Source organism: Apis mellifera, linkage group LG5 (assembly GCF_003254395.2).
Source record: "Apis mellifera strain DH4 linkage group LG5, Amel_HAv3.1, whole genome shotgun sequence".
NCBI lineage: Eukaryota > Metazoa > Arthropoda > Insecta > Hymenoptera > Apidae > Apis > Apis mellifera.
Genome location: NC_037642.1, coordinates 13,512,236 through 13,524,735, shown reverse-complemented (window position 1 = coordinate 13,524,735; position 12,500 = coordinate 13,512,236). Strand labels below are relative to the sequence as shown.

The window sequence follows — 12,500 nt, the reverse complement described above, 5'->3', positions numbered from 1 at the left end:
ATTTTTCTTTCATTCGAGAGAAGAAATCGATTCACAAAAATTTTCCAATCTTTCTTTCGTTCGAGAGAAGAAAGAAATCGACTCACAAAAATGTTCCAATCTTTCTTTCGTTCGAGAGAAGAAAGAAATCGTGGACTCGCAAAAATTTTCCAATCTTCTTCGAAAAGAAAGAAATCGATTCACAAAAATTTTCCAATCTTTCTTTCGTTCGAGAGAATCGATTCACAAAAATTTTCCAATCTTTCTTTCTTTCGAGAGAAGAAAGAAATCGACTCACAAAAATGTTCCAATTTTTCTTTCGTTCGAGAGAAGAAAGAAATCGTGGACTCGCAAAAATGTTCCAATCTTCTTCGAAAAGAAAGAAATCGATTCACAAAAATGTTCCAATCTTTCTTTCATTCGAGAGAAGAAAGAAATCGATTCACAAAAATGTTCCAATCTTCTTCGAAAAGAAAGAAATCGACTCACAAAAATGTTCCAATCTTTCTTTCATTCGAGAGAAGAAAGAAATCGACTCACAAAAATGTTCCAATCTTCTTCGAAAAGAAAGAAATCGACTCACAAAAATGTTCCAATCTTCTTCGAAAAGAAAGAAATCGATTCACAAAAATGTTCCAATCTTTCTTTCGTTCGAGAGAAGAAAGAAATCGACTCACAAAAATGTTCCAATCTTATTTCGTTCCTTCAAGAGAAGAAAGAAATCGTGGACTCACAAAAATGTTCCAATCTTCTTCGAAAAGAAAGAAATCGATTCACAAAAATTTTCCAATTTTTCTTTCGTTCGAGAGAAGAAAGAAATCGTGGACTCGCAAAAATGTTCCAATCTTCTTCGAAAAGAAAGAAATCGACTCACAAAAATGTTCCAATCTTCTTCGAAAAGAAAGAAATCGACTCACAAAAATTTTCCAATCTTATTTCGTTTCTTCGAGAAAAGAAAGAAATCGATTCACAAAAATTTTCCAATTTTTCTTTCATTCGAGAGAAGAAAGAAATCGATTCACAAAAATTTTCCAATTTTTCTTTCATTCGAGAGAAGAAATCGATTCACAAAAATTTTCCAATCTTCTTCGAAAAGAAAGAAATCGGCTCACAAAAATGTTCCAATCTTATTTCTTTCGTTCGAGAGAAGAAAGAAATCGACTCACAAAAATGTTCCAATCTTATTTCTTTCGTTCGAGAGAAGAAAGAAATCGACTCACAAAAATGTTCCAATCTTCTTCGAAAAGAAAGAAATCGACTCACAAAAATTTTCCAATCTTTCTTTCGTTCGAGAGAATCGATTCACAAAAATTTTCCAATTTTTCTTTCATTCGAGAAAAGAAAGAAATCGACTCACAAAAATGTTCCAATTTTTCTTTCATTCGAGAGAAGAAAGAAATCGACTCACAAAAATTTTCCAATCTTTCTTTCTTTCGTTCGAGAAAGAAATCGACTCGCAAAAATGTTCCAATCCTCTTCGAAAAGAAAGAAATGGAGCGTGGACTCACAATAAAAGGCGAAGGGGAAGGGTCTGAAGCGGCGATCGTTGAAGATCCGGTAACGATCGTAGAATCTATAGAACATGGTTCGAGGATTGGGAAACGTGAGCTGGTCCCTTGAGAACGAGCGAAAGACTGAGTCGATCGGCGGCGGCGGCGGTGATCGCGCGCCGCGGCCTTTCGATCGGTGACCAAAGACTTCCGAGAAACTGCGAGCCTAGCTCGCCGCTCCGCGGTGACTAGGAAGAAGTCCGTAATTCGGCGAGCTAGATCGGGTGGGTTGGCTGCGTTCTAGGAGATTCCTCAAGGACATTTCTGCACCGCGCCGATGCAAGCGCCTCCATACAAGGCGTGATCGGATGACTGGCGGATATATCGGTAGGAGTCACCTACTTTTCGTCCCGTCCATCATTTCCCCGTAATTTATGCGCAATTGCGGAACGAATCGCTCGATAATTCCGGGAAAATCCCTTCTTCTCGCCCGCGCCGTGTGTCGTTTCTTCTTCTTCTTCTTCTTCGTCTTCGTTTTTTCTCGATACATATATATAGGCCAATCGAGGATCGATCGACTCGCCGTATTCGGGGGCCGATAATTGTCTCGTTTCTCCATATATAATCGCGTCGATCGAGTCGTGAGAGAGAGAGAGAGGGAAAATGTAAATCGTTCAAGCCTTGGAAAAGAATATCCGCGATTGCGTTGCGATTAATTGAAAAACGACGACTCGCATTGACCATCACCCGCTTTTGTCGTCCTCGTCGATCTCGAAGCGAGAGCGATTTCAAAAAGATAAAGATTCTTCGGACCGAGTCGTAAAAACGCATTGGAAAAATATCGTACGTTCGTTTTTCACGAAAATCCATCTTTGATATTTAATTTTTATCGTTATTTGTTTATTTTTAATGCCAATCGAGAAGATTTCACGAATAATCCATCGATATGATAAAGTTGCGATAATCGATATATATCGGCAAATTGATCGAATCGCGCAAAGCAATGGACACGGCAGCCGGCGTTCGATCATTTCGACCGGTTCCGTACGGAACCGATTCTATTTTGGTGGGTCGGTAAGCCGCGAGAGAAGTTATAGCATCCACGTACCTAATGGTATTGTTTTCGATTAAAAATAACGGTCTCGGTTGGTCGGCTATATATACAAGTAACGCACAAGTGCTCTAGAATGCAGATTATCCATAAGAATCGATGACGCGCGGCGTTACGCATTTAACGCGGTGTAAAAAAAATCGGGACGATGATTTATTCCTTTCCGAACATCTCCTCGAAAATTTCCACTCGATCCAAGATTAATTTAATCTCGCTTTACTGGATTTAACCGAGAAAGAAAAAAAAAAAAAACGCGCGGATTCGACGCGACGATGAATCTTAATCGCAGGAATGCGATTGTAAAGTGAAATGAACGTAATCGAACGCGACGTGTAGGACGAGGAGCGAGCGAGAGAGCGAGCGAAGATAAGTAGCGAATATCTTTCTATTTCCTTCTTCTTCTACTTCTTCGTTACGCGAGCCGCTTAAGATCAAATTAACGTTCTCTCGTCAACAATGTTTATCTTCGTGAAGAGTCGAAAAGGAGACGTGCAAACGGATTGCACGTTCGCTATTATAAATCCGCTCAATTTTTATTTTACTTTATTTATTTATTTATTTTTATTTTTCTTTATTATAAAATGCGCGCGCAATTTTTAAGAGAAACATTTTCTACCACAGTTTCGATGTAACATATATAGGATAGATAAAGGGGTCTTGAAAACGGGGAGGGAGGCGTAATCGCGTCAAAAGTTGAGATTCGTTTCGCGTGAGTAATAATCTCGATGCGATCTCGATGAAGATGATTCATAGAAAGTGATTCGTTCCGCTTTCGATCTGGAGGGGCACATAAATTTATCGGATTTATATTTGGAGGAAAAAAAGCTCGGGCACAATATATTAATAGTTTGCGTAATTGCGGGTGACGTCATGATACAGAGGTCAGGGCGCCACTTGCGTAAGTTTACTTTCATTCATGGCAATGGCCACGCCTCGAGGCCGCTAAACGTCGGGCACGTTTCCACTTTTTCTTCCCCGCCCGTCCGTCGCAGAAGAAGAAAGAGAGAAAGACGGTAAGAGGGAAAGAGGGAGAGACAAGAGTAACGACGCATCGTCGAATAATTCGATTTAGGTCAACCGCTCGCGAAAGAGGCGAAAACTGAGATTTTCCATCTGGCTGGGAGCCCGAGTTTATTTTCTTTGGTGAAGTACTATCGACCGAATCTTTAAGCGCCGGGCGGAACTCACGTCGTTCGCGCGATTTCTGTTTGCTTGCTAATTTCCAACGAAATACATATCTGTTGGCCCAACTTTCGAAAAAATATTTCTTCCAAGGCTCTCTCGTAAATCGTTCGGACCCTCTTTCCGACTCGAAGCTCGAGCTTCGTCCACGTCGAAAGAGAAATGAAAGAAAAATCGATGAAATAATGATGTATTCGGTCGATAAAGAAGTGACATCATCGACGTCGCGTCGAACGAAAACGTAAAGCAAATATTTCGGTATAACAGTTCTTGAATGGTTTTGAGAAGCGATGATTGAAAACATTTCGCGTATTATCGAAGATTATATTATAGTTGGCTAGCATGCGTTTTCTTAAAATAGATCTGAAAAGTATACAAGAAGAAATAGAAGAGGAAGAAGAAGAACAAGAAGAAGAAGAACGTTACACGGGCCAAGGAAACTTTTGAAATCCTTTGTGAATTACCTCCATTTGCTTTCGTTTTTTATCTACATTGCACGTATTGGTAGAATTCACGTATCTCGGTGATGAGCCATCGCGTCCTGTTTAAATCGCGTTCGCGGAACGAATTTCCTCCCAAAAAAAGATATATTTAATCGGCGTATCAAGATTTTCGTCTGACACGTGCCTTTTGCGTGATTAATGTACTGGATCTTGATCTCTAATATGTCATTAATTAATCCTTTTCACCCATGCACGATATATATATATATATGTATATATATATATTTATATATATATATATTTATAGGTTATACACGCGAAGTCAATGCAAAAGTTGCAACGGGAAATTGAGTTTTAAAGGAAAGTAAAAATTAAACAATGATGTAGATGACGATGTAAATGATGATGTAAAAATACGATTGTTAGGCATTCGATATCAAGAATTCACGGGAGTGATCGGAATTTATTAAACATCTGTAGACACTGCTGTTCGTAACTTACCAGAATTAGATGCAGCAGGTGGCCGTGGAAGACATTCCGGTTTTGTACATGGGTCGACAGGATTGTCTGTAACAGTTTCGGGTCTAAAGATTGCTCTGAATCTTGAGAAAAGCAAAAAAAATTTGCCCATTTTTTTTTTTCTTTTTTTTCTTCAGTTTTTTACAGTGAATGAAAGAAATTCAAAAGTTTGTATCTTCCATATCTTTTCACGATATTTTATTTATATGACGATTTCATTTCGATTCCATCATGTTTTACACGTCACTTTTTTTTAATTTATCATTACGAAATATATTTTAAGTACGTGATGCATACTTTACTCCGTAAAAGAATATTTGACTCGGAGAGAAAACTTGACTTATCAATCGTTCGATCAAAGGTATTTTTGTTTCGGTTCGATTATGAATTATTATAAATCAATTCTGGAAAACTATTAATTACATGATAATTTTAAATCGCATTTACATTATCGAAGCATATGATATGTATATATATATATATATATATTTATTAGAAAAGGATAAATATTTATAATGATATTTTTGTTTGTCAGATAAGTCAAAAATTATTATACGTGTAATTCAAGTATCGATAATTTTGAAAAATTTATTATAAATTTTTAAAAACAAAGATTAAAAAAAAATGTAATCGAATGATACCACTTCACATTTTAAACTCGAACACGGACTGATGCGTTGTGTCGATCTGCTCGCAAGTAAATGAGCGACTGTCAGAGAATCAGTTGGCATCGTGAATGATGCAGACATCAAGATCTCCGTAGCCTTCGGTCAATTTTTAGGCGATCGCGAATGCTAACGATCTTTATATATCTTTATCTTGTCATCGCACTATTTATCTCTTTTCTTAATGAGTAAACAGTTCTAAAGAAATATTTTTCCTATTAACGATCGCATAATTTTAACATTAACCTTCTATTATTTTTCAAACGTTTTTTTCCTTTCACATATGCGTTATGGTAACGCGTAATTTATTTTACGATTAATTTATTTTATTACCTATTATTTACAAATGGGTATAAAAACGTTTTTCAAAGTTCTAGAATTTTTATTTGACACAAATTTTATAAAAGTATATTTAAAATAATATTGCAAATAATTATAAGATTATAAGCATTTCTATACACGACATATATCAAATATTAATTAGAAAGATCTAATACATTAGCTCCATTGATCTTCTGTTTCCATACTGTAGTTTTTCTTCTCCTCTCTATTATCTTCTATTTTAATAACACTTTGAATATCATCCACAACTACGTATAAATATCTATACATGTAATTACCAGATGTATCCTACAATTAAATTTTAAATTAATATCAAATTAAAAACGTTTCATGTAGAAATATCGTTGAAACATTATGTCTTACTTCTTGCACTTCCAAATGCACAGTTCCACGTCTTCTTATTCCTTGAATATAAAATTTCATTCTCATGTGACGTACTCCATTTTTTTCAAAGATAACACGACTGCAATTATGCATCATCATTAGCAATAATAAAAAAGATGAATAATGGAAAATAATAATGGAGATAAGTTTACCTTATGTGACTTCTACGTCTACCCATTTCCCCGTATGCTTTTATCGGTTCTCCAAGAGCATCTATTATCTTGGGATGTTTGATACAGCGATCTAACGCTTTACTATACACGCTATTTGGACTTTTACTGGAAAATAATTCATCAAAAATAATATAAAACATGAAAACTGTAATTCCTATACCACCAATTATCACGCCCAAGTATCCAATAGATTTTGTATTTTCTTTGACTGAAATAAAAATAATAATCAGAGTAGCATCGATTTTTACATCATTTATATTTTCGCAGATATATACGAAATTTACCTACATCCGCAAATCCAACTTGTATTTTACTCTCACGTTCCACAGGATCTGTTTTAACAATTGATTTCTTTGTGCAATAATACGCATTTTGTCGAAAATTGGAATTAATATTAAAAGTAGAGAGAATGCATACATTTTTTAAACTAGAGATTGCTACAAATCTTTTGTACGAAGCATAATTGATTATTCGTGTTGATGCCATTCCCTAAAAATAACGATAAATATTATTTCCGCAAGAGAGACAAATGATAATTATTGCAAAATATTGAATAATCTTGTTTATGTAGATCAATTTTATGAAAAAAATTAATGCAAAATAATTAATAAAAATATTAATTATAAGGATATTATTTATGTAAAACTGATTTTTAATATAAAATACACATTATGAAATATAATTGTAATAAAATTTCTTATTGTACAAATATTGCACAATTTTTCGTATTACGTGGTAAAAATATCTTTCAATTATTCACTATTTAGATATTTCCTTTTTAAATTTTACATATATATATATATATACGAATAAGAAATGTTTCATTTATAAAAATGTTAAGTATTTGTGAATAAATATTTATAACATTACTTTAATGAAGACTCACTTTAAACGACACTTTCCTAACCTACAATCATGTTTTGCTACTTCATCGTCTATGCGAGAAATGAAACGCTGTTAGGTTATAAAGTTGAAAAGATAAAACAACATAACCTGTCTTAAATGTTAGTGAGAGGTGACTAGTGCAATTATCTTTAGAAAACTTTTTAGAATTGCGAAAGGAAATATATAATTATATTAATATTAAGATAGATAAAATTAATATTCTTAATGAAGACTGCTCCACATCAAAGGCTAGTTATGGTTGGCGATCGTGACGGGTAAATATATTCATTGTATTCTTCATATATTTTTTTTAAATTTTTATATTCTGTTTCTTCTATTACGTCTACTAATTCAAATTTTTAACTTTGAATAATATATATTTTTATTCTATTAATAATTCTCCTATATCATTTGTTTTATTCTCTTCAATAATTTTTTTATTTTTTATTTTTTACATTAAAATGATAATTAACCTTTTTTTTTCCCCTTAGGCTGAAAGAATTGCTACGTCGTCGATTAGTCGAATGTGGATGGAGGGATCAAGTAAAATTAATCTGTAAAGAATTAATAAAAGAACATGGTCATGACATTACTTATGACAAATTGCTTTCGATGGTCACAACTAAAGCAAGAACACTTGTCCCAGATTCTGTTAAAAAGGAACTTTTACAGAAAATAAAAAATCAACTTATTGCTCAAGAAGAAAAATTAAAAATGTAATGATAAACAATGTTTATTTGTCAATTTTTATTTTGTAAAAAGATATATATAACTTTTAATTTGTAATTTAATGAGATTACGTACAAATATCATTATAATATCATATATTTTGCATTGCTATATTACACTGTTACACTATCTATAACATTAATTGATATAAACTTATTACTAAAAAATTATGAATAAATTATATTTATACAAATTGATACCAATGCTTTCGTTATTTAATCATGAATACTATGTTTATGTTTAAATTATAAAATCGTTATGTTTGTGTAATTTAGAATCGAGTATATCGTATAAAAATGATTTGAATACATTTGTTTCGAAGAGGTATATTAATAAATTGAAATTGTTTAAAGTTCGAAAACTATCGATATATACATTCATGAATTGCCGTCAGATGGAGGTATAGAGAGTTTTCATTGGAACTAGTGCAGAATTTTTTATCCACAGTTCAAAGAACCGCATATTTGTGTCAATAGTTTTTAATTTGCAATCATACAGTGATTATTTAAATTGTTTTTTAACGCATAAACAATGTTGATCAAAGTGAAGGTAAGAACATTGACCGGCGGAGATGGAGCTACAACATTTATAATCAGTTCTGAAAATATATTCTAACCTTGTTTCAGACTCTTACCGGAAAGGAGGCAAGTAGCTGAAAAATAATCTTATGTATTTTCGACGATATAATATATAAAATAACATTTATCGGTATACGTTAAGGAAAAAAAGAAACAATTATAGAAGCAAAATCATCTAATTTCTAATATAGTTTAGTGCAAAATCGTGTTGTCACAGTTAAAAATGTAAAATTTGACATTTGATGTATCATTAATAATGTATCGTTATTAATTAGAATTTGTTTCATACGACAGATATATTTTTTTTCGCCTTTATTGTTATTCACTATATATATAAATATTTTGCATTTCACAAATATATTTTAAATATATATATATATATATGTATAACAGATATATATATCCAAGTTTAATAGCAATCACAGATATCCATTATTCTCATAGATTGAAATAGATATAGAACCTACAGATAAGGTAGAAAGGATCAAGGAAAGAGTGGAAGAAAAGGAGGGAATACCGCCGCAGCAACAACGATTGATATTTTCTGGAAAGCAAATGTAGGTATTATAGAATTATAGAATATATAAATAATTTACACAATTGTACAAGAGATAATTTCTTAAAGAGAAAATTGTGTTTAATTCATGTTTTCATTCGACATTACTTTTAATGTGATATTCCTTAAAACATGGTGTGACACATAGCCCTACATTACAATAAGCGCAATAATAACGAGATTCCTTTCGCATTCCCTTAGATGCACAAACTTTACATCTTCTCGTAGCATTCATCTTCTTTGGTGTTGATGGAACATATTCTGGAAAGTGACTTTCTAGAGTCCTTATCGAATCTGAGTTGTATAGTTGCCCTGGTTTCCTTGTTCCTGTTCCATCAATTATGATATTTTAACATCATTTCTTCTCATTTTTCCTTGTCAAATATATATATCTTATATTTACATAAAAAAATAATCAGAATTGAGAATTAATTAATATATTCATAGCTGTATTTTTTTTCTTTTTTTTTTTTTTAATTAATTAATTAATTAATTAATTGACGATTTTAAATGTGCGTTTACTAAAACAGAAAAGGAATTTGAGAGATGAAGATATAAAAAAAATTTTGTTGTCTTTTAGGAATGACGAAAAAACGGCGCAGGATTATAAAGTTCAAGGTGGATCAGTATTGCATTTGGTACTCGCATTAAGGGGGGGCTTATAATTATGACATTCCTTGTTCTGGAATGTATGTGTGTGTGTGTGTGAATATTACAGATTGTACAAGATCAACTACAAATATAATAGGATGCTTTCCAATGTTACATTCGCTGCGCTGTGTTATATTACAAGGACTTGTAATCGTCTTTGTTTCTCTATTTGATTGAACAGTTACATTTAGAGAATGTGAAATAAATATTTAATAAAATAATTTAGTTATAGACACCTAGTACTTGCTTAACCGATGTAATAATTATCTTTCTCTCTCTTTCTATCTCTCTCTTTCTCTCTTTCTCTCACTCGCTCGCTCGCTCGCTCTAGTATGATCTTATATACCTGTTACGGGAAACATTCGCATACAACAATTGTAGCATGAATCTGATTCTTGTAAGTTTTTACATTTTCTTTTCTCGAGACCCGATCCGAATTTGAATAAATTTTATTCGAAAATTTGTGCTCTTGTTATTTCATTAACAGTTTCTATGATATTTACTGTTATGGGTTGCCAAACTCCACTTTGTTTTGAAAAATCGTTGACAAATATTGCAGAACGCGGTAGAACTCTGCGACTCCTCGTGTCTCGATGTAATATGCCGTAGGAGGGCGTGCTGCGTTGTAAACGTTACACCGCATTTATCACAGAACGATCCTGGCGTATGTAAACTCCATGCCGGTATCCTTGTGTGCGTCTCTATAAATTTATTTCTTCCTATAACTAACGCTGCAATCATATCGTATCGCGTTAAATATTTTTTTATCGAGGTATGTTTTTAAATTCCTCTTTTTTTTTTTTTTTTTTTCTCTCTCAACTACTTTTTACCAATTCCAACCAAATATAATCCATACAAATAATAACTTGCAACGAATTTTTCTCTTTTTATCTCCGTGAACAGTAAAATCAAAAATAACAAAATAAAAAATTTATCGCGAACAAATTATTGTTATTAATATCATAAAATAAGAAAGGGTATCGAAAGTGTAAAGCAAATGTAATAAAAAAAAAATAATTGTGAACCACGTTGTTATTATAATTTTTGAATATATTTATTAAATTTGACTATGTTAAAAAAATTTTCGATAATTTTTTAAATTGTTAAGAATCACCAAGAATATTTAAGAAAATTCGTTACAAAGCCGATTAAAGTTTCCCTTTTCCGATAAAACGAGATAGAATACATTACTAGCAACTTTTACAGCGATGCTATATTAAAAACACTGTGTGAAATACACTGTAAAAGGGGGGGGAAAAAAAAAAGAGAACAAAAGTTGAAGAAGTATATAATACGTTCACACACCACAGAAATAGAAAATAAGGTCGTGATCAATAATACATTTAAAAGAGACATTAGATTGTTATATATATCTACGTTTATATATTTTTACTCTCTTGTAAAGAAATAAATATCACAAATATCACGAATTAAATGATAATATATATATCTGGAACATAAATTAAATTAAGCCAACTGTCTATTCACAATTTTATCGCTATTATATTATTGTTATTATTATTATTATATATATATATATTTAGTACCTAGCCACGTCACTTTTCTTTTTTTTTTTTTTTTTTTCTAAAATATCAACACTTGCAACTTCCATTGTAAATTGATTTATTTACATTGCTGTAATAACATTTTAAAGCATATTTTTATGTCACTTTTAACTCACTTACAAGCTCACAATTAATTATTACGTTCGTGTAACACGGTTTTTGTTTAAACTGAAATAAAAAGCTTGCGACTATCGACTCGTTATTCGACTCGTCGTGTATCTACAGTCACTTTGTATCTTCTTGTGTCTAGGTACGTGGTGCGTTTTCGATATATATATATATATATACATATATGTATATATATATGTATATATATATCTACGTTTATATTAGAAATAAAAATTTCATCGAAACGTGATACCTATATATACGTCATATCATTTTCTCGCGAAATCTACTGACAACCTCTGTCAAAATTACGGAATTATCCTTCGTTTGCGAAACTAATCGTTTTTTTTTTTTTTGGTAAATGCACTTCTTTTTTTTTTTTTTTTCATTTTTTTTTTTTTTTTTTCTTTTTCTCTTTGCGCGCGTAAAATACACGACAGTAATAAATATTCGTTTAATCGATGTGACGACGCAACGATTTAAAAAACGGTGGTGGTGAATCGAAATCGATTTTAGCAAACGCGTCGTTTTACCGATCATCGGTACGGACAATCAACAATCGTACAAAATTTACGCCGTCACTCTTGACTTATATTATGATTCCACTTAGACAACTAAGAAAAGAAGAAAAAAAAAAAAAAAAAAAACGCATTGCAATCCAAGTACATATTTCACTAAACATTTAATGGATTAATGCATTTAATCGATTGTTTACGAAGTAGGTAAGGTCGAAAAACGTTTATTTTTTTTTTTTCTTTTTTTCTTTTTTTTTTTTTTTTACCTTGAAACTTCGTGCGATCTTCAACAGCGAACATCTAAGTTTTAAAAACTACGGTTAAATTCTACGGTTTAAGTGCTTCATTGTGCATAAACAATGTCTTTTATCGAACAACGAAGTCTCTTTATACGTATAATTTCGTATCGATAATATTGGTACGGAATGTCTGTAATCTAGCGAATTAATCAGACACGTGTAATCGAAATCACCGAGATTTTCTTTTTTTTTTCTTTTTCTCTTTTTTTTTTTTTTAATCTTTATCATCATAGCTTATCATAATTATAATTAAGATTCACTGTGTCGCATTACGAATCATTACGCACAATATATTTCGTCTATATTCAAGCTTTCGAACGTATCCT

The 12,500-nt window shown here is 32.0% G+C and overlaps 5 protein-coding genes across 10 annotated transcripts in view; 2 read left to right on the top strand and 3 right to left on the bottom strand.

The window, feature by feature from the left end:
• Tg (transglutaminase) overlaps positions 1 to 5,469 on the bottom strand; it is a 12,012-nt gene extending 6,543 nt beyond the window's left edge. Inside the window, exons 1-2 of one of the 3 annotated variants that reach the window (XM_026440533.1) lie at positions 5,366 to 5,469; positions 4,707 to 4,772 (exon numbers count right to left, since the gene is read on the bottom strand). Coding sequence is in view for 2 of the 3 variants with exons in the window: in XM_026440532.1 (XP_026296317.1) it covers positions 4,707 to 4,836 (130 nt within the window). In the remaining variant the exon portion in view is untranslated. 3 annotated transcript variants of the gene reach the window in all.
• Positions 5,470 to 5,750: 281 nt separating this feature from the next.
• Positions 5,751 to 7,450, bottom strand: LOC726569 (mitochondrial import inner membrane translocase subunit Tim21). Of its 3 annotated transcripts, none has more exons than XM_006570209.3 (5): positions 7,159 to 7,236; positions 6,573 to 6,777; positions 6,268 to 6,496; positions 6,095 to 6,194; positions 5,751 to 6,019 (listed from the first exon to the last, which is right to left on the bottom strand). In XM_006570209.3, exons 2-5 carry the CDS (start codon positions 6,772 to 6,774, stop codon positions 5,888 to 5,890), a joined length of 663 nt encoding a protein of 220 aa, XP_006570272.2. In that variant the 5' UTR covers positions 6,775 to 6,777; positions 7,159 to 7,236; the 3' UTR covers positions 5,751 to 5,887. The 3 variants fall into 3 exon arrangements, with proteins under 3 accessions (XP_006570272.2, XP_026296777.1, XP_016767777.2); XM_026440992.1 differs by lacking the exon at positions 7,159 to 7,236 and adding an exon at positions 7,021 to 7,043; XM_016912288.2 differs by having other exon boundaries at positions 5,756 to 6,019; positions 7,175 to 7,450.
• LOC102655217 (transcription and mRNA export factor ENY2) lies at positions 7,186 to 8,099 on the top strand. The gene is made up of 2 exons (XM_006570210.2): positions 7,186 to 7,448; positions 7,665 to 8,099. The coding sequence occupies exons 1-2, from the start codon at positions 7,399 to 7,401 to the stop codon at positions 7,891 to 7,893; spliced, it is 279 nt and encodes a 92-aa protein (XP_006570273.1). The 5' UTR covers positions 7,186 to 7,398; the 3' UTR covers positions 7,894 to 8,099.
• Positions 8,100 to 8,285: 186 nt separating this feature from the next.
• On the top strand, positions 8,286 to 9,920 carry LOC726552 (NEDD8). The gene is made up of 4 exons (XM_006570211.3): positions 8,286 to 8,451; positions 8,529 to 8,546; positions 8,925 to 9,037; positions 9,617 to 9,920. Exons 1-4 carry the CDS (start codon positions 8,434 to 8,436, stop codon positions 9,699 to 9,701), a joined length of 234 nt encoding a protein of 77 aa, XP_006570274.1. The 5' UTR covers positions 8,286 to 8,433; the 3' UTR covers positions 9,702 to 9,920.
• The window catches only part of LOC411126 (broad-complex core protein isoforms 1/2/3/4/5), a 23,385-nt gene continuing 19,968 nt past the window's right edge, over positions 9,084 to 12,500 (bottom strand). Inside the window, exons 6-7 of one of the 2 annotated variants that reach the window (XM_006570213.3) lie at positions 10,191 to 10,388; positions 9,084 to 9,363 (exon numbers count right to left, since the gene is read on the bottom strand). In XM_006570213.3, coding sequence (XP_006570276.2) covers positions 9,131 to 9,363; positions 10,191 to 10,388 — 431 coding nt within the window. In that variant the 3' untranslated portion in view covers positions 9,084 to 9,130. The remainder of the gene's footprint in view (positions 9,364 to 10,190; positions 10,389 to 12,500) is intronic. The other variant, XM_006570216.3, reaches the window with a different exon arrangement.